The 22192-nt window shown below is 44.2% G+C and overlaps 1 protein-coding gene across 1 annotated transcript in view; it reads left to right on the plus strand.

Annotated features, from left to right (window-relative positions):
- Positions 1–3211: 3211 nt before the first annotated feature.
- The window catches only part of LOC134357793 (ubiquitin-conjugating enzyme E2 E2), a 189021-nt gene continuing 170040 nt past the window's right edge, over positions 3212–22192 (plus strand). The window contains exons 1-2 of the mRNA XM_063069450.1: positions 3212–3495; positions 4357–4542. Coding sequence (XP_062925520.1) covers positions 4367–4542 — 176 coding nt within the window. The 5' untranslated portion in view covers positions 3212–3495; positions 4357–4366. The remainder of the gene's footprint in view (positions 3496–4356; positions 4543–22192) is intronic.

Consider the following 22192-nt stretch of genomic DNA (forward strand, 5'->3'; position numbering starts at 1 on the left):
AATAAAATGGACAGACACACTTGAAATTAGTTTAACATAGGCTTACATTAAATTAATTTCAAGGGTGTCTGCCCATTTGGTAGAAATCCAGATAACATAGATTTCGCAACAGGATTTTTAGACTGCATTTAATGTGACAATATTCTGACAGAATGATACATTTCTGAGATTCTTTCCTCATTGTGACCAAATAGGATCATTTTATGTTTGTCATGAATATGTGACTTAGGAGAACTGAGCCAGACTTTAAAGCTTAGTTAGATTGACGTGATGAAAGCTCGTTTAGTCACATAGTTTAAACCAATGTTTCCATTTAAACAGCTGATATGTAAACTTAGGATTTATCTATTATGAGATAAAAAGCCTTATTATTTTCTCTCCTGGACCACCAAAATGTAAACAACTCAAAGCAGCAACACAAGAAAATCTGCAGATGCTGGAAATCCAAAGCAATGCACACAAAATGCTGGAGGAGCTCAGCAGGTCATGTAACACCTATGAAGAAGAGTAAACAGTCCACATTTTGGGCCAAGACCCTTCATTGGGCCAGGGAGTGGGGTTCGGTTAGGAAATGCCTGAATTAAATGGTGGGAGGAGGGGAAAGAGGCTAGCTGGAGGGTGATAGGTGAAGCCAGGTGGGTGGGAAAGGTCAAGGGTTGGAGAAGAAGGAATCTGATAGGAGAATAAAGTGGACAATAGGAGAATGGGAAGGAGGAGGGGACCCAGGGGACATAATCGGTAAGTGTCTAGGAAGTAACAACTCAAACCAGCAACACAAGAAAATCTGCAGATGCTGGAAATCCAAAGCAATGTACACAGTATGCTGGAGGAACTCAGCAGGTCATGCAGCATCTATGGAAAAGAGTAAACAGTCGAAATTTCTGGCTGAGACCCTTCATCAGGTAGATGGGAAAGGCCAAGCCAACTATTGACCATTAGGAGAGTAAAGAATGGGAAGGAGGAGGGGACCCGGGAGAAGTAATAGGCAACTCAATAGGAAATAACAACTCAAACCTCCAAGTGCAACATATTAAAACAACTAACTTGTCTAGGTGTCCTGTGCTACATAGAGATAGCATAGTGAGACAAGACATGATAAGATATTATTTGCATACAAATTTAAACACCGTCCAATAACATTTAAAAAAAACTTAAAGTTGTCTAACTGTATAGTAACAACCCTGATGAAGGGTCTCAATCCAGAACATAGACTGTTTATTCATTTCTATAGATGCTATCTAACCCACTGTGTTCCTCCAGCATTTTGTGTGTAACTGTATAGTAGATCCTTAAAAGAAACTTAAGGAACTACAAAAAAAACAGTTAGTTCAACTTCACTTTTTTTTAAGGATCAAAGGTTAACTTTATTCACCACATATATTTGCATGTATTAGGAACTTGCCTTGTTGTGCTCCTACTACATGTAAATGTCCACTTTATCAGGTACATCGACTTATTAATGCAAATATCTAATCAGCCAATCACGTGGCAGCAACTCAATGCATAAAAATATGCAGATACAGTCAGTTGTAGTTCAGATCAAACATCAGAATGGGGAAGAAATGTGATCTAAGTGACATTGTTTGTGGAATGATTACCGGCACCAGACGGGGTGGGTTGAGTATCTGAAAAACTGCTGGTCTGCCGGGATTTTCATGCACAGCAGTCTCTAGAGTACGAAAAAATCCAGTGAGCGACTGTTCTGTAGGTGAATACAGCTTGTTAACGAGAGAGGTCAGAGGAGAGGGTCCAGAGTAGTTTAAGCTGACAGGAAGGCGACAGTAGCTGAAATAACTAAGTGTTACAAAGGTGGTGTGCAGAAGAGCATCTCTGAACACACATCATGTCAAACCTTGCAGTGGATGGGTTACAACAGTGGAAGACCACACTGTGTTCTTCTCCTGTACCTAATCAAGTGGCCACTGAATGTACCTGGCAAATGAAGTTGAAGCTTGATCTGTAAAAAACATAAAAGTAGAACTGTATAGCTTTTCCCTAAAAGCATTTCAGCTTATTTTTTTGTGAATATAGGTTACGGTTTACTTCTTTCCCCTTCTTTCCCAGTACTGAAGATGAGTCTTGGCTTGAAAGGTCAACTGTTTATTCATTTCCATAGATGCTGCTTGACCCGCTGAGTTCCTCCAGTATTTTGTGTGTGTTACATTTTAAGAGCTGGTGACCAAAAGAAAGGAATTTGACATTTAATTAAAAAATCCCACATGATTTGCTACAGTCTTGTGTACAGCTGCCTTGAAAAAACTAATTTTAGCAGCAACACAGACACACAGCATCAGATAAGCAGCATTCACAACAAAAACAAACATAAATATATATATTTGTACAAGAAAGAACACTATTTGAACAAAATGAAGACCATTTTAGTGCCACAAACAAGAGAAAATCTGCAGATACTGAAAATCTGAACAACACACACAAAATGCTGGAGGAACTCAGCAGGTCAGGCAGCATCTAAGGAAAAAAGGTAGTCTACGTTTCAGGCCGAAACCCTTTGACAGGATTCGACCCAAAACATCGACTAACTTTTTTCCCGTAGATGTTGCTTGGCCTACAGAGTTCCTCCAGCATTTTGTGTGCGTTGAAACATTTTAGTGTGAAGGAGTGGGAGAGGGAGTTTGAGGGGGGAGAGAGGGGGACTGGATAGGGGTGAGAGTAGGGCATTGGAGAGAAATTGGAGAGAGGGTGAAACAAGGGGAAGAGGGTTACGGGAGGGGAAGGAAGAGGGGTGAGAGAGGGAGGGAGGAAGGAAGGGGGTAGTGAAGGTGAAGGAAGAGGGGTGAGGGGGAGAGGAGAGGGTTGTGGGAGCAGAAGGAAGAGGGTTGTGAGAGGGGAAGGGAGGAAGGTGAAAGAAGAGGGGAGGGGGGAGAGGAGAGGGTTGTGGGAGCAGAAGGAAGAGGGTTGTGAGAGGGGAAGGGAGGAAGGAAGGGGGTAGTGAAGGTGAAGGAAGAGGGGGAGGGGAGGGGGTTGTGGGAGGGTAAGAAAGGGTGAGAGGGGGAGGGAGGGAGAGGTAAAAGAAGGGATGAGTGAGGGGGGAAGAGGAGTGAAGAAAGTCTCAGATAACCCAAAGCCTCTCCTCTTCCTGCCAACCGGCATCATTATGGGTGAGCGGCGTTGGGGGGGGGGGGGGAGGATTGGTAAATGTGGAGTCTGCGGGAGCGCGCGTACTCTGTGCGCGACCACGGGTCGCCGAAGCGCGGGTTCTGTCGTCGGGAAGGTGCGCGCGCCCTCTACCCGCTCCGCGTGCTCGGAAGACGGCCGCGTGCGCGCTCGGGTGAAGGCGGCGGCGGCGGCGAGGATCCGGATCCACATCCGGAGCGGGAGGCTTTGCGGCCCCCGTTTGTGCCCAGCCGGGGCTCGGCGTTCCCCCCTCCTCAGCCCGGGGCCTAACTCTGCCCGATCTCTTCGCACCCCCTCCCCTCCCCTCTCCTCTCCTTCTCAGCGTGACCCGGGGACGGGCAGCGGCTGCTTTCCTTTCAGGTAACCTCAGCATCTGTTTTCTTTTTATTTATTTTTTAAATAATCTGAAGCCACTCCGTCCGTCTCCTTTCCCCTCTCCCCCTGTTCGTCGTCTCCCCACCCTCCCCCGACAGCCGTCTCCTGTCCTCTCGAAGGCGGCCTGAAAGTTGGAGACGAGCGGGGACAGTATGTGTCTTTGTGTGGTGTTCCCGTGTGTGGGTAGGAGAGGCCCTTCACCCGTCCGTCTGTGCCCGCCCACCAACCATCTCCACTTCCTCCCCCATCCCGCCCCCCTTCCCTCCACCTCCACCCCCACCCCCTGCCCCCTCACTCCCTCCACCCCCTGCCCCCACCCCCCTGCCCCATCTCCCTCCACCCCCACCCTCTGCCCCCTCCCTCCACCTCCACCCCCAACCCCCTGCCCCATCTCCCTCCACCCCTGCCCCCTTCCCTCCCTCCACCCCCAACCCCCTGCCCCATCTCCCTCCACCCCCACCCCCTGCCCCCTCCCTCCCTCCACCCCAACCCCCTGCCCCTCCCTCCACCCCCAACCCCCTGCCCCCTCCCTCCTTTCACCCCCATCCCATCCTTCCCTCCACCCCCAACCCCCCACACCCTCCACCCCCCAACCCCATCCTTCCCTCCACCCCCACCCTGTCCTTCCCTCCACCCCCCAACCCCCTGCCCCATCTCCCTCCCTCCACCCCCGCCCCCTACTCCCTTCCTCCACCTGCACCCCCTCTCCCTACCTCCCTTCCCCATCTCCCCCCCACCCCCGTCCCCACTTTCCCTCCCTACCCCCAGAGCATCCCTATGGTGTAGTGGATTGTGACATTTTGAAAAGAATATAAGTCATCAGTGACAGTGTGTTTTAACTTCCAGAGCAAGTACTATGTCCAGTGAGTCACAGAGGGCTGATGACAGCCCGAGTACCAGTAGTGGTAGCTCAGATGGGGATCAACGTGAGAGTAATCAGCAAGAACAAGAAAGGCAACAACAGCAGCCTAAGAAGAAGGATGCCAAGATTTCCGGTAAAACGGCTGCTAAACTTTCAACTAGTGCTAAAAGGTACTGTCATCCTAAATCACTTTGTTTCTCTGAGAAAAGTTATTTGTGTCAAAGTATCACTGTGATTTTCAGCAATATATGTTATCGATGGAAACGTTGTGACAGTACAAATGATGAGATGTAGGAGCAGAATTAGACCATTTGGCCCATCAGGTCTTCGCTATTCCATCATGGCTGATTTATTTTCCCTCTTAAACCCATTCTCTTGCCTTCTCCTCATAAACTTTGACACCCTAACTAAACAAGAACCTAAGAATCTCTGCTTTAAATATACCCAATGTCTTGTCTCCTCACATCCATCGGTGGCAATAAATTCCACAGATTGACCACCCCCTGGCTAAAGAAATTCCTCCTTATTTCTGTTCTAAATGGACATCCCTCTATTCTGAGGTTGTGCCCTCTGGTCCTAGACTCCCTTACTTTAGGAAACAGCCTCTTCATGTCCACTCTAGCTAGGCCTTTCAATATTCAATAGGTTTGAGTGAGATCATCTCTCATTCTTCAAAATTCCAGCAATTATAGACCCAGTCACAAACAAGAAATCTGCAGATGCTGGAAATCGAAGCAACACAAACAAACTGTTGGAGGAACTCAGCAGGCCAGGCAGCATCTATAGAAAAGAGTATCATCGACATTTCGGGCTGAGACCCTTCATCAGGACATCAGATTTATAGGCCCAGAGCTATTAGATGTTCCTCATACGTCAACCCTTTAATTCCCGGGACCACAATCATGGTATATTTCATTTCTCCATGTTTCCAATAGGCACCTGGTGTTTCTTTAGCGATTTCTTCGGATACTTGTTGCAGGTGGGAGATGCAATGACTAGGCTAGACTAGAATTTTTGCTGGGAAATGTTCAGAATCCAAATGAACAGCTTTTATGTTCTTCACAGTAAAGTAGCACACATTTTGAGAAAATGTGCATACTAATTTCTCTTGTTACATGAAAGTAATGTACAGTCATGGAGTTAAAGAGCACCAATTTCAAGCTAAGCTTTTACTACATCCATGGTGATCTAATTTGTCAACATTAGATCCATTTCATTTCTGTGCCTTGCCTGTCTAACTGTCTCTTAAATGTTGTATCTGACTCAACCATCTTCAGTGGGCAGTAAGTTCCAGCTCACAACCACTCTGGATTCTGGATTGGAAAAAGCTGCAGAAAGTTGTAAACTCTGCCAGCTTCATCATGAGCACTAGCCTCCCAAGCATTGAGGACACTTCCAAAGAGCAATTTCTCAAAAAGGTGGCACACATCAATAAGGACCCCTGTCACTTGGGACATGACCTCTTCTCATTGCTGCCACCAAGGAGATGGTACAGGAGCCTGAAGAAACACATTCAAAGTTCAAAGTAAATTTTATTATCAAAGTACATATATGTCAAAGGTCCTAAGGTGGATAAGTCACCTGGACCAGATGGACTATATCCGAGAGTCCTGAGAGAGGTTGCTGAAAAGATAATGGATGAATTGGTCGTGATCTTTCAAGAATCACTTGTTTCTGGCATGATCCCAGAGGATTGGAAGATTGCAAATGTCGCTCCACTCTTTAAGAAGGGAGGAAGGCAAAAGAAAGGAAATAATAGACAATAGCTGCAGGAGTAGGCCATTCAGCCCTTTGAGCCAGCACCACAATTCACTGTGATCATGGCTGATCATCCACAATCAGTACCCTTTTTCTGCCTTCTTCCCATATCCCTTCACTCTGCTATCTTTAAGAGCTCTATCTAACTCTTTTTTGAAAGAATCCAGAGAATTGGCCTCCACTGCCTTCTGAGGCAGAGCATTCCACAGAACCACAACCCTCTATGTGAAAAAGTTTTTCCTCAACTCCGTTCTAAATTGTCTACCCCTTATTCTTAAACTGTGGCCTCTGGTTCTGGACTCCCCCAACATCGGGAACACGTTTCCTGCCTCTAGCGTGTCCAATCCCTTAATAATCTTATATGTTTCAATCAGATCCCCTCTCATCCTTTTAAATTCCAATGTATACAAGCCCAGTCGCTCCAATCTTTCAACATATGACGGTCCTGCCATCCCGGGAATTAACCTTGTAAACCTATGCTGCACTCCCTCAATAGCTAGAATGTCCTTCCTCAAATTTGGAGACCAAAACTATACACAATATTCCAGGTGTGGTCTCACCAGGGCCCTGTACAACTGCAGAAGGACCTCTTTGCTCCTATACTCAATTCCCCTTGTTATGAAGGCCAGCATGCCATTAACTTTCTTCACTGCCGGCTGGACCTGCATGCTTACTTTCAGTGACTGATGAACAAGGACACCTAGCACTCATTGTACTTCCCCTTTTCCTAACTTGACACCATTCAGATTGTAATCTGCCTTCCTGTTCTTGCCACCAAAGTGGATAACCTCACATTTATCCACATTAAACTGCATCTGCCCACTCACCCAACCTGTCCAAGTCACCCTGCATTCTTATAACATCCTCCTCACATTTCACACTGCCACCCAGCTTTGTGTCATCTGCAAATTTGCTAATGTTACTTTTAATCCCTTCATCTAAATCATTAATGTATATTGTAAATAGCTGCGGTCCCAGCACCGAGCCTTGCGGTACCCCACTAGTCACTGCCTGCCATTCTGAAAAGGACCCATTAATCCCTACTCTTTGTTTCCTGTCTGCCAACCAATTTTCTATCCATGTCAGTACCCTACCCCCAATACCATTTGCTGTAATTTTGTACACTAACCTCCTATGTGGGACCTTATCAAAGGCTTTCTGGAAGTCCAGGTACACTACATCCACTGGCTTTCCCATGTCCATTTTCACAGTTACATTCTCAAAAAATTCCAGAAGATTAGTCAAGCATGATTTCCTCTTCGTAAATCCATGCTGACTCAGACCTATCCTGCCACTGCTATCCAAATATGCCGCTATTACATCTTTTATAATTGATTCCAGCAACTTCCCCACCACTGATGTCAGACTAATTGGTCTATAATTGCCTGTTTTCTCTCTCCCTCCTTAAAAAGTGGGATAACATTAGCTACCCTCCAATCCGCAGGAACTGATCCTGAATCTATAGAACATTGGAAAATTATTACCAACGCGTCCACGATTTCTAGAGCCACCTCCTTAAGTACCCTGGGATGCAGACCATCAGGCCCTGGGAATTTATCAACCTTCAGTCCCATCAGTTTACCCAATGCCGTTTTGTGTCTGATGCGAATTTCCTTCAGGTCCTCTGTTACCCTAGGTCCTCTGGCCACTATTACATCTGGGAGATTGTTTGTGTCTTCCCTAGTGAAGACAGATCCAAAGTACCTGTTCAGCTCGTCTGCCATTTCCTTGTTCCCCATAACAATTTCACCCGTTTCAGTAAGGGCCCAACTTTGGTCTTAACTAATTTTTTCCTCTTCACATACCTGAAGAAGCTTTTACTATCCTCCTTTATATTTTTGGCTAGCTTACCCTCGCACCTTCTCTCCCCCCCCCCCCGTATTGCCTTTTCAGTTATCTTCTGTTGCTCCTTAAAAGTTTCCCAATCCTCTGGCTTCCCACTCATCCTTGCTATGTTATACTTCCTCTCTTTTATTTTTATACTGTCCTTGACTTCCCTTGTCATCCACGGTCGCCTCTTACTCCCCTTAAAACCTTTCTTCCTCTTTGGAATGAACTGATCCTGCACCTTCTGTATTATTCCCAGAAATACCTGCCATTGTTGTTCCACTGTCATCCCTGCTAGGGTATCTTTCCAGATAACGTTTGCCAGCTCCTCCCTCATGTGTCCATTGTCCCCTTTGTTCAACTGTAATACTGACACTTCCGATCTTCCCTTCTCCCTCTCAAATTGTAGATTAAAACTTGTCATATTATGGTCACTACCTCCTAATGGCCCCTTTTACATCCAGTTCCCTTATCAAATTATAGGCCAAGCAACACACACAAAATGCTGGAGGAACTGAGCAGGCCGGGCAGCAACTGTGAAAAAGAATATTGTCAAGATTTTGAAGGGTTTCAGTCCAAATGCTGCCTGGTCTGCTGAGTTTCTCCAGCATTTCCAGCATCTGCAGACTTTCTCTCGTTTGAAATTATAGGCCAGTTAGCCTAACCTCAGTGGTTGGGAAACTGTTGGAGTCTATTATTAAGGATGAGGTTTTGAGGTACTTGGAGTCTAATGATAAAATAAGTCGGTCAGCATGGATTCTGTCAAGGGAAATCTGTTAAGAGTTCTGCAAGGAAGTAACAAGCAGGGAGGACAAAGCAGAGGCAGTGGATGTTATTTACTTGGATTTTCAGAAGGCATTTGATAATGTGCCACACATGAGGCTGCTTAACAAGATAAAATCCTATGGGTGTTACAGGAAAAATACTAGCATGGATAGAGGAATGGCTGACAGGCAGAAGGCAGTGAGTGGGAATAAAGGGGGTCTTTTCTGGTTGGCTGCCCATGACTAGTGGTGTTCCTCAGGGGTCAGTATTGGGATCGCTACTTTTCACATTGTTTGTTAGTGATGTACATAATGGAACTGATGGCTTTGTGGTAAAGTTTGCAGGTGATACAAAGATAGGTGGAGGGGTAGGTGGTGCTGAGTAAGTAATGCGATTTCAGCAGGACTTAGACAAATTGGAAGAATGAGCAAGAACATGGCAGATGAAGTACAGTGTTGGGAAATGCGTGATAATGCATTTTAGTAAAGGAACAATATTGTAGACTGTTATCTAAATGGGGAGAAGGTTCAAACATCAGAGGTGCAGAGGGGTTTGTGAGTCCTCATGCAAGACTCCCAGAAGGTTAATTTACAGGTGGAGTCTGTGGTAAAGAAGGCAAATGCAAAATGAGACACTAGTTGGGCCGCACTGAGTATTGTCAACAGTTTTGGACCCCATATCTCAGAAAGGATGTGTTGTTATTGGAGGGAGTCCTGAGGAGGTTTACAAGGATGATTCCAGGAATGAATGAGTTAACATATGAGGAGCATTTGGCAGCTTTGTGCTTGTACTCACTGGAATTTAGAAGAGTGCAGGGGGATCTCATTGAAACCTACTGAATGTTGAAAGGACTAGATAGGGTGGATGTGGAGAGGACGTTTCCTCTGGTAGGGGTGTCCTGAACTAGAGAACAGTTTCAAAATTGAGGGGCAACCCTTAAGAAGAGAGGTAAGGAGGAATTTTTTAAACTAGCAAGTGGTGAATCTGTGGAACGCTCTGCCACAGACTGCGATGGAGTCCGAGTCTGTGGGTATATTTAAAGCGGAAGTTGATAGTTTCCTGATTGGTCAGGGCATCAAAGGATATGGTGAGAAGGCAGGTATATGGGGTTGAGTGGGATCTGGGATCAGCCATGATGAAATGGCGGAGCAGACTCGGAAGGGCTGAATAGCCTAATTCTGCTCCAGCGTCTTATGTCACCATATACAACTCTGAGATTCATTTTCTTGTGGATTACTGAATCAATTGATGGAATAATAACCATAACAGAATCAATGAAAGACTGCTCAGTAGGGCATTCAACCAGAGTGCAGGAGACAACAAACTGTGTAAACACAAGATTTAAAGATAAATAAATAAGCAATAAATATTGAGAACATAAGATGAAGAATGCTTGAAAGTGAGTCCATAGGTTGTGGAAACATTTCAATGATGGGCAAGTGAAGTCGAGTGAAGTTATCCCCTTTGGTTCGAGAGGCTGATGGTGGAGGAATAATAGCTGTTCCTGAACCTGGTTGTGTGAGTCCTGAGGCTCCTGTACCTTCTTCCTGATGGCAGCAGTGAGAGGAGAGCATGGTCTGGGTGGTGAGGGTGCCTGGTGATGGATACTGATTTCCTGCAACAGTGTTTCATGCAGATGTGCTCAGTGGTGGGGAGAGCTTTACCCGTGATAGACTGAGCTGTATCCACTATTTTTGAAGGATTTTCTGTTCAAGGGCATTGGTGTTTGTTTACATACCAGGCTGAGATGCAGCCAGTCAGTATACTCTCCACTACACATATGTAGAAGTTTGTCAAAGTTTTAGATACCAAATCTTCGCAAACTCTTAAAGAAATAGAGGGGCTACTGTGATTTCTTTGTAATTGCACTTGCATGCTGGGCCCAGGACAGGTCCTTTGAAATGTTAGCCCCAAGGAATTAAAATTGCTGACCCTCTCCACCTCTGATCCTCCAGTGAGGACTGGCTCATAGACATCTGATTTTCTCCTCTAGAAGTCATAATCCACTGCTTGGTCCAAGTAACCCATTACTTAATCACTTACTACGTGTGGGACTTTATTGTGAAATTTGACAGCTGGGTTATAATAAATATACTTCAGAACACTTGTCTGCCTGTGCAATGCTGTTGAATTATAGAGACAGTCCATTCATGTGTTTGTGTTCCACTCAAACCTCTACCTGCCTTTCTTCATCTGCATTACTCCTCTATTCCCTTTTCACTTGAATTTATGCATGTTGTTCACTTCAGCCATATCCTGTGGAACGTAACTCCACATTCTCACTACATTTCAGGTAAAGAATATTGTTCTGACTTGCCCATTCGATTTCTTGGTGACTGTCATATTATATTCATGGTTTCTGGTTTTGCTTTCTTCCTGCAAGAGGAAACATTTTCACTGCAGCCTCTTTACTAATTCCCACAATATTGGTAAAGGACTCTTTAATTCATCCTTCAGCTGCTTTTTAGTATCATGTTGAGCTTATAATTAAAAAAATATTGGTTCTGCTGGCAAGGTCATCATTTATCGTTTCTCTCCCGAAATGCCCTTTATAAAATGGCGATGAATCCCCATCTTGACACTCTGGTGGAGATAATCCCACAAAGTTAATGTGTGAGGAATTCCAAGCTTTTAGATTCAGTGACACTGAAGGAATTGCAGAATGTTTCTGAGTCAGAATGGTGTGACTTGAAGGTAGAGCTGTGGGTAGTGAGGTTTCAGTGTGCCTGATTCCTTTGTCCTTGACTGATAGAGGCCATAGTCCCAGGAATTCCTGCACAAGCCTGGGGAATAACTTTTGAATTTATCAGAACGTCCATGTCTGCAATGCAAAATAATTAATTGAAACACAAGAGATTCTGCAGATGCTAGAAACTATGAGCAACATACTCAAAATGCTGGAGGAAATCAGCAGGTCAGGCAGCATCTAGAGAAATGAACAAAAAGTCAATGTTTCTGGCTGAGACCCTTCATCAGGGATTGCAAAGGAAGGGGGAAAGCTCCAGAATGGTGGGGGAAGGGGGGAGGTGTACGTTAAAGCTGGTACTCCTTCCACTCTCCCCTCGTTATTCTGGCTTCAACCACTCCCTTTCCAGTTTTGATGCACGGTTTTGGCCCGAAACATTGACTCTTCATTAATTTCCAAAATAACTATATTTTCTGTTTTTAATGGTATTCTGAAAGCAATTCTTTAAATTTCGTTGTATTGATGAAAGTTGTAACATCCCATACTTTGATATTGTTGAAAAAGGTGGTAGATGTAGGATAAGTTTTCCACTTGCGTCAATTATGCTGCAGTCTGTAAATTTGTACATTCTCCCTGTGACTGCGTGGGTTTCCACCAGGTGCTGCTGTTTTTTTCCCACAGAGCTGTACCGATTAGTACATTGCACACACATGCTGGAAAGGAGTACAGTCAACGTTTTGGGCTGAGACCCCTCCTCAGGATTGGGGAAAGGTCACAGCCTGAAATGCTGACTGTACTCCTTTCCATAGATGCTGCCTGGTCTGCTGAGTTCCTCCAGAATTTTGTGTCTGTTGCTTGGATTTCCAACATCTGCAGATTTTCTTTTGTTTGTGATCCAATTAGTAGGTTAATTAGTCATTGTAAACTATCCTATGATTAGGCTAGGGTTAAATCAGAGGTTGCTGATCAGTAAGGCTGTATCTCCAATAAATAAAAATAAAGCAGTGGTTGAGATTTTGCCACGAAATTATATCACATAATAGATTTGCTTTGAGTTTTACAGATACCAATTTGTCTTAATTTACCACATCAATCACAAGCATTCACTTTTAACATCACACAGTCTGACAAATTGACTAGCATAAGCTTTATATGCCAGAAGTAGAGAGAAGAGACAATCAGTGGTGTTAGTCCTTTTGCATTATTGTCTGGTGACCAATGCTGCCATATTGTGGTAACCTCAACATCCAGCTAACACCTTGCGTCTACCCCACCTGCAAGTAGAAGGCTATCAGGGACTCATTATCTGGTTGCTTGACCCTTACTTGGAGGTTTACTTGCCTTTCATAGTGCTCAAACCAGGAGAGGATTATCGCCTGCTGAGATAATAGTTTCAGTTTTTGCTATCCTAGTTCGAAATAAAGTTGTTTCCTCGAAAAGGTAGTGCACACAGAAACCAAGTACTTAGTCGAAGGCACTTTCTCACAGCCAGGTGTGTTTAACTGATTGAAGAAAATAGTTACTGAGTTGGGAAGGTAGAGATGGTCCCTTGACAACTGTAGGGGATAAAGCTGTGTGATGAGATGTCTGTGGCACTGACAGTTGATCATTGTAAGGAGAGGAGAGGAGCTATCTTCATAGTGTCACGTACCCCGTGACGGGAATAAAGAAACCAGCAGAAATAGAAACCACGTTGGAGTCTAGTACAGGTTTCCCCCGCCATCCGAAGGTAGAGCGTTCCTATGAAACGGTTCGTAAGCCGAAATGTCGTAAAGCGAAGAAGCAATTACCATTTATTTATATGGGAAAAATTTGTGAGCGTTCGCAGACCCAAAAATAACTTACCAAATCATGCCAAATAACACATAAAACTTAAAATAACAGTAACATATAGTAAAAGCAGGAATGATATGATAAATACACAGCCTATATAAAGTAGAAATACTTTACCATAATCATTACTGCACTGTTCTCCGTAGGGAAAATCTCACGCAAGCGCCGCTGGCAGAAAATCTCACACAAGCGCTCTCCAGTAACCTTTAAGCTATGAAGCTGCCAAATCATACCAAATAACATGTAAAAATACACGGCCTATATAAAGTAGAAATAATGTATGTACAGTGTAGTATCACTTACCGGAATTGGTTCGGCGCCGAGCACACTGATGATGGTGTGTTAGGCTGAGTCGTCGCAGGTTGGGGTAGTGCAGTGGCCCTCACCGTCCAGGCCGCTGACTGATACCGATTCACGAAGCATGAGGGGTGCAGCGGTAGCCGGGAGGCACACAGCACATCTTTAAGAGAAAAGTCGAAATCAACATGCTAATCAATTAGGTGCCACCCGGCACATAATTGTCAGCCCAGATCAGTGCCGATTTCCAATTGCATCGAAGGTTGAGGTTCGTCGTCTGCTGTGGCTGATGTGGAAAGCTTGCTTGACTGCTGAGCCTCGCGCATTTTTCTATCACACAGTTCTTTGTAAGGACTCAAACCATCCTGCAAATATCCCCTAAACCTACGTACCCTTTCAAAATTAAAGTCGTACTTTATCATTGCAGCGAAAATCTCACGCGGTTGCTTCACGTTCAGTTCCTGGACAACTTCACTTTCGGTCCGTTTGCTATTACATTCGGTTTCGATTGTTATCCTTTCTTCTTCCAATTGCATCAGCTCTTCATCTATCAGTTCTTGGTCATGGGATGCCAAAACCTCTTCCACACACCTTCGTCAACTTCCACAAGCCAAACTCACTTCGTCCTTACTTCGTTCACCACGATCGAAATACTTAATTATGTCTAGTTTTACACTAAGTGTAATACCCTTACGAGCTCTTTCAGGCTTTTCCGATACCTTAGAACTCATCTTGCAAACAGCTGCTCACAGGCGCATGTTTGAGCAATGCCAGCAAGAATGCATTTCCAAATCCGGGGGAGAGCGGCTGCTGGGGGTGCGCGGTGCACTGATTTTCCCCACGCGCTGCTTTTTTTTCGGAACAGTGAAAACACCTTCTGAAAGCGAAAACAGGGTACTAATGTAGGTCTTTTGTAACAGTGAAGTTTTGTAAAGCGAACGTTCGAAAAGCGGGGGACACCTGTATTGCTAATAACTACTAATATTTATTAATAACTACACAATACAGTAAACTAAGTGAAGATCAAACATAGAAACATAGAAAATAGGTGCAGGAGTAGGCCATTCGGCCCTTCGAGCCTGGACCACCATTTATTATGATTATGGCTGATCATCCAACTCAGAACCCTGCACCAGCCTTCCCTCCATACCCCCTGATCCCCGTAGCCACAAGGGCCATATCTAACTCCCTCTTAAATATAGCCAATGAACTGGCCTCAACTGTTTCCTGTGGCAGAGAATTCCACAGATTCACCACTCTCTGTGTGAAGAAGTTTTTCCTAATCTCAGTCCTAAAAGGCTTCCCCCTTATCCTCAAACTGTGACCCCTCGTTCTGGACTTCCCCAACATCGGGAACAATCTTCCTGCATCTAGCCTGTCCAATCCCTTTAGGATTTTATACGTTTCAATCAGATCCCCCCTCAATCTTCTAAATTCCAACCAGTATAAGCCCAGTTCATCCAGTCTTTCTTCATATGAAAGTCCTGCCATCCCAGGAATCAATCTGGTGAACCTTCTTCGTACTCCCTCTATGGCAAGGATGTCTTTCCTCAGATTAGGGGACCAAAACTGCACACAATACTCCAGGTGTGGTCTCACCAAGGCCTTGTACAACTGCAGTAGTACCTCCCTGCTCCTGTACTCGAATCTTCTCGCTATAAATGCCAGCATACCATTCGCCTTTTTCACCGCCTGCTGTACCTGCATGCCCACTTTCAATGACTGGTGTATAATGACACCCAGGTCTCGTTGCACCTCCCCTTTTCCTAATCGGCCACCATTCAGATAATAATCTGTTTTCCTATTTTTGCCACCAAAGTGGATAACTTCACATTTATCCACATTAAATTGCATCTGCCATGAATTTGCCCACTCACCCAACCTATCCAAGTCACCCTGCATCATCTTAGCATCCTCCTCACAGCTAACACTGCCGCCCAGCTTCGTGTCATCCGCAAACTTGGAGATGCTGCATTTAATTCCCTCATCCAAGTCATTAATATATATTGTAAACAACTGGGGTCCCAGCACTGAGCCTTGTGGTACCCCACTAGTCACTGCCTGCCATTCTGAAAAGGTCCCGTTTATTCCCACTCTTTGCTTCCTGTCTGCTAACCAATTCTCTATCCACATCAATACCATACCCCCAATACCATGTGCTTTAAGTTTGCACACTAATCTCCTGTGTGGGACCTTGTCAAAAGTCTTTTGAAAAGCCAAATATACCACATCCACTGGTTCTCCCCTATCCACTCTACTAGTTACATCCTCAAAAAATTCTATGAGATTCATCAGACATGATTTTCCTTTCACAAATCCATGCTGACTTTGTCCGATGATTTCACCGCTTTCCAAATGTGCTGTTATCACATCTTTGATAACTGACTCCAGCAGTTTCCCCACCACTGACGTTAGGCTAACCGGTCTATAATTCCCCGGTTTCTCTCTCCCTCCTTTTTTAAAAAGTGGGGTTACATTAGCCACCCTCCAATCCTCAGGAACTAGTCCAGAATCTAACGAGTTTTGAAAAATTATCACTAATACATCCACTATTTCTTGGGCTACTTCCTTAAGCACTCTAGGATGCCGACCATCTGGCCCTGGGGATTTATCTACCTTTAATCCCTTCAATTTACCTAACACCACTTCCCTACTAACATGTATTTCGCTCAGTTCCTCCATCTCACTGGACCCTCTGTCCCCTACTATTTCTGGAAGATTATTTATGTCCTCCTTAGTGAAGACAGAACCAAAGTAATTATTCAATTGGTCTGCCATGTCCTTGCTCCCCATAATCAATTCACCTGTTTCTGTCTGTAGGGGACCTACATTTGTCTTTACCAGTCTTTTCCTTTTTACATATCTATAAAAGCTTTTACAGTCAATTTTTATGTTCCCTGCCAGTTTTTTGTCATAATCTTTTTTCCCTTTCCTAATTAAGCCCTTTGTCCTCCTCTGCTGAACTCTGAATTTCTCCCAGTCCTTAGGTGAGCCACTTTTTCTGGCTAAATTGTACGCTTCTTCTTTGGAATTGATACTATCCCTAATTTCTCTTGTCAGCCACGGGTGCACTACCTTCCTTGATTTATTCTTTTGCCAAACTGGGATGAACAATTGTTGTAGTTCATCCATGCAATCTTTAAATGCTTGCCATTGCATATCCACCGTCAATCCTTTAAGTGTCATTTGCCAGTCTATCTTAGCTAATTCACGTCTCATACCTTCAAAGTTACCCCTCTTTAAGTTCAGAACCTTTGTTTCTGAATTAACTATGTCACTCTCCATCGTAGTGAAGAATTCCACCATATTATGGTCACTCTTACCCAAGGGGCCTCTCACGACAAGATTGCTAATTAACCCTTCCTCATTGCTCAAAACCCAGTCTAGAATAGCCTGCTCTCTAGTTGGTTCCTCGACATGTTGGTTCAAAAAACCATCCCGCATACATTCCAAGAAATCCTCTTCCTCAGCACCTTTACCAATTTGGTTCACCCAATCTACATGTAGATTGAAGTCACCCATTATAACTGCTGTTCCTTTATTGCACACATTTCTAATTTCCTGTTTAATACCATCTCCGACCTCACTACTACTGTTAGGTGGCCTGTACACAACTCCCAGCAGCGTTTTCTGCCCCTTAGTGTTATGCAGCTCTACCCATATCGATTCCACATCTTCCCGGCTTATGTCCTTCCTTTCTATTGCGTTAATCTCATCTTTAACCAGCAACGCCACCCCACCTCCTTTTCTTTCATGTCTATCCCTCCTGAATATTGAATATATAACAGATATATAATGTAAGTAAATCAGTAAGTGTGGAGAAATATGTATGAAAACCAAGCTTCTTTAAGTCTAGGGGTAAAAAGATACATGATGTTGACTAAAGTTCAGTTCAGTTCGTGGAATTTAGTTGAATAGTAATGGAGAGACAGAGAGAGAGTGAGTTGAGTCTTCAGGTGAGTTATTGCCGTCGCTTTCCTCGACGTCCTCCGAAATCCTTCACAAGTCACCGACTGTGACTTTAACAACAAAGGGGATCGTACTTCGGGGTGGTTGAACTGTCTACCCAGGCCAGGGTCGGACACATGGACAACTCCCCACCGGTCTTGCCTTTGAATTTTCACTGGTAGAGCAATTTGGATCGATCTGCCTGATCAATCCTCCAAGACCCACTTTCTCTGCGGGCACAACAATGCTCATTCAGTGTCCATATCATGTGTCTGAGGTCTGTACCATCTGACCTCCTATTTATCTCACCAAGCTGAGCATCACCTGTCATTCAAAGAATCCCTCCTTCCTTTGTCTGTAAAGGAATGTGAGCAGGCAACAAGTCCTTGGAAGTAACATCAATAATGTCCTGTTGGTCAGCATAGCAACCTTCGAGCTGCTCAGTTTTTATCTCCAAAGTTAACTCCCGTGACACTCCAACCGTCAATCTTCATCTCTCTCCCTTTTCCAAACAAACCATCAATGATAAATGACTCTCTCTGTCTCTCTTCAAACAGTTAATAGGGGCACTCCTGGATCCCCTCACAACAGAGCTTCCTGATGTAGAAAGCTGAGTTAACCTCCTTCTCCTATCAGTGAAAAATGGGTAGTATGTGTAAAGAGCTTTGCAAGGATTATGGGCCTCCCAGTGATGTGGTCACCTTGAGGACTCAGCATTTGGAATTGAGTGGTTTCAGCAGCTGCATAAGCTGTGGTCCCCAACCTCCGGGCCACGGACCGATACATTGCCGCGAAGAATGCAGCGGTAGCCGGAACACACCCAGCACATCTTTAAGAAAAAAGCCGAAATAAACAAGCTAATTAATTAGGTGCCGCCCGGCACGTAAATGTCGGCCCAGATCAGAGGCGACACAATCGGCAATTGCCTCTGATCGGGGCCGACATTTACGTGCCGGGTGGCACCTAATTAATTAGCTTGTTTATTTCGGCTTTTTTCTTAAAGATGTGCTGGGTGCATTCCGGCTACCGATGTACCGCTGCATTCTTTGTGGGAATGTATTGGTCCGCGGCTCGGAGGTTGGGGACCACTGATAAGGATCAGCTCCATGCATATGGAACAAGTCCATCACCAAGGCAAACAACTCTGCGAAAGCAAACTCAAATTTCAAAATAAATATTATAAAAGTACATGTATGTTACCATATATAACTCTGAGATTCATTTTCTTGCGAGCATACTCAATAAATCCAGTAGCCATAATAGAATCAATGAAAGACTGCACCGACTGAGTATTCAACCAGTGTGTAAAAGGTAACAAACACTCCAAATGCAGACAGAAAGAAATAACAATAGTAATAAATAAATAATAAACATCGAGAGCATGAGATGAAGAGTCCTTGAAAGTGAGTTGTAGAAATAGTTAGGTGAAGTTATCCCCTTTCGTTCAAGAGCCTGATAGTTGAGGCATAATAACTGTTCCTGAACCTGGTAGTGTGAGTCCTGAGGCTCCGTACCACCTTCCTAATGGCAGCAGCAAGAAGAGACCTTGTATTGGGTGGTGGGGGTCCCTGATGATGGATACTGATTTCCTGCGACAGTATTTGATAAGTGAAATTATCCATGCCGGTTCCAGAGCTAAATGTTTGAAGGATAATAACTGCTCCTGAACCTCATGGTGAAGGATCTAAGGCTCCTGTACCACCTCCTCGATAGCAACAACGAGAAGAGAGCATGGCCTGGGTGGTGGGGGTCTCTGATGATGGGTGCTGCTTACCTGTGACAACGCTCTGAGCAGATGTGCTTAGTGGTGGAGAGGGCTTCGCCCGTAATGGACTAGGTCATATCCACTACTTTTGTAGGATTTTCCATTCAAGGACATTGGTGTTTCCATACCAGGCTGTAATGCAGCCAGTCAATATATTATCCATTATACATCTATAGAAGTTTGTCAGAATTTCAGATGTCATGCTGAAACTTTGCAAACTCCTAAGGAAGTAGAGACGTTGCTGTATTTTCTTTGTAATTGCACTACGTGCTGAATCTAGGACAGGTCCTCTGGAATAGTATTGCTTAGGAATTTTAACGTTGCTGACCCTCTCCACCTCTGATCCTCCGATGAGGACTGGCTCTTGGATCTCTGGTTGCCTCCTTCTGACATCAATAATCATCTCCTTGGTCTTGCTGACGTTGAGTAAGAGGTTGTTGTTGTGGCACCACTCAACCAGATTTTCAGTCTCCCTCCTATATGTGGATTCATCATCACCTTTGATGCAGCCTATGACAATGGTGTCATCGGCAAACTTAAATATAGCTTGAGTTGTGCTTAGCCACACAATGTTAAGTGTAAAGTCAGGATAGTTCAGAATAAACCATGATCCTTTCAGAATTGAGAATAGACAATAGAATTATCAATTAGTTACCCTTGTGGTTTCTTACTGCCTGGCTTTGTATGTCTGCCTGTATTGTGCTCCATGACTGACTACAGCTTGTTCAGTAGGAGTTTGTGACTGTTTGTGAAGGAGACTGCAGATGGACTCTCAGGGCGACTCTGAGCTCTGATCCAGCTTTGGATTGCACAGTCACACTGAGCTGCTGCTATCTCAAGGGTCTAGCACAGTGGTCCCCAACCACCGGGCCGCAAATCATGTGCTATCAGGCCGTGAGGAAACGATATGATTTGGTGGTATGAAACGATATGAGTCAGCTGCACCTTTCCTCATTCCCTGTCACGCACTGTTGAACTAGAACGCACGTGAGGTCATCAGTGACCCAAGACGTGCAAAGGAACGGGTCCGTGACCCATTTGTGAATGTCCTTGGTGAATCATCCATGTCAGCGCGGGAAGAAGATCAACTCCTCGAGCTCGCAGATGATGGTGGGCTGAAAAGTATGTTTGACATAACATCTCTGCCGGCATTCTGGATCAAAGTCAAGGCTGAATATCCTGAGATAGCCATGAAAGCACTGAAAACGTTGCTTCCATTTCCAACACCATATCGCCACGAAGCGGAGTTTTCTGCAATGAATGCAACGAAAACGAAATTGTGGAATAGACTGGACATAAGGAACCCCCTTTGAGTATCACTGTCTCCCATCACCCCTCGATAGGACCGTCTTGTTGCAGGAAAACAAGCCCAGGGCTCCCACTGATTCAGCGATACTGGTGTGTCGCAATGATGTTCATACGGGGAAAATATGTGCTGTGTGTTTAATATCCAAACGTTACTTAAAGTGTTATGATGCTATTGACTTATCAATATTCATGTGAGGAAAATATATGCTGTGTGTTTAATAAATTTGTTAGATAAACCCTTTTAGAAACGAAATTGAGTGTATTAGCCACTTATAAGTGACTTATAGTTGACTTATCACCCATATTCCGGTCATGATTAACAACCCCCCCACCGGTTGGCCGGTCCACAAGAATATTGTCAATATTAAACAGGTCCGTGGTGCAAAAAAGGTTGGGGACCCCTGGTCTAGCAGATCAGGAATTGTAAGGATATTGTCACAGTAACAAGAAGAGAAAGGAATAGTTACTATCTTGAAAGAAAAGAGTAGCTTCTGCAGCCTCCGGAGTTACAGCTAATCCTTTGTCGCTGTGCTCTTGTGATCCGAATGATCAGATGGAGTATACTTGCTTTACTGAATCTCACTCTCTTAGCCCCTCTGAACCCTAGCAACTAAAAATTCCACTGTAAACTCTGATGATGGGGTATTTTTTGACGACTGCAACAAAGGCTGTGGAAAAAAAGTTGCATGGTTGTTGGATCCATTGATGAAATGGAATGATTACTGTCTACATTGCTGAGAGCCCAACTGATGCCCTCATTGTAGCCTTCTGCAATAATGTGTATGTCCTTGCCTTCAGCCAGGTTGACAGTTTTCCCCTGAAAGGGTTGCAGGCTTCATATGTTCAGTGGTTCAACCTGTGAAGTTACTGCCTCTTGCTATGTGTAAAGCACGTCAGACCCTGTATCTGAGCTTGGAGTTGTGAGTGTTGGGTGAAGTACCATTTGCTGGCGTAATCCTTAGTGAGGTGGGAGGTCTTATTTTCAAAAAGAGATAACCACAAGTGTAATACAATGAATTACAGTTAATTGGGTCTTTGGTTAATCAGGGCAACTGCCTATTTGATACAAATCTTAAAGAACAAAAACTAATCCAGAAAGTAGCCAGGATTCCCTTTGTCTATTTGGAACACTATGCCACTTAATTAGGACAGGAGACTGTTGTCAAACAGTTTCTAACTAGTGTCAGTTATGTGCATTTGTGTGGCTGTTGAATTGAATTTACTTTATTTCTTGCATCTTTCACATACATGAGTAAAAATATTTATGTTACGTCTCCATCTAAATATGCCATGTGCAATCATAGTAATTTATAATAATTTTAACTAAATAGAACAGCCAGTGTAATATAGAGTATACTCAAAACTGCGTGTTAGACGCTACACTGTTTAGAGCATATCGTTAATTATATATCATCCATTGTGTGTGTTTGCGTTCACTGTTAGCTGATGAGCAAGATGCTAACTCAGAACTGTTTTGCTCACTGCGGTTTCAAACATTCAGGCTTCAAGATGCCAAAAACGGCCTGAAGTAAAAATGAAATGATTTCCCTACTTCAAAAGTTGGGAATTATGAAGAATTTGAAGGAATTGACAATCATCTTGAACGCTACAATGAAAGTTAAGATTTGGAGGA

The sequence above is a fragment of the Mobula hypostoma genome, chromosome 17 (genome assembly GCF_963921235.1).
Source record: "Mobula hypostoma chromosome 17, sMobHyp1.1, whole genome shotgun sequence".
Lineage (NCBI taxonomy): Eukaryota > Metazoa > Chordata > Chondrichthyes > Myliobatiformes > Myliobatidae > Mobula > Mobula hypostoma.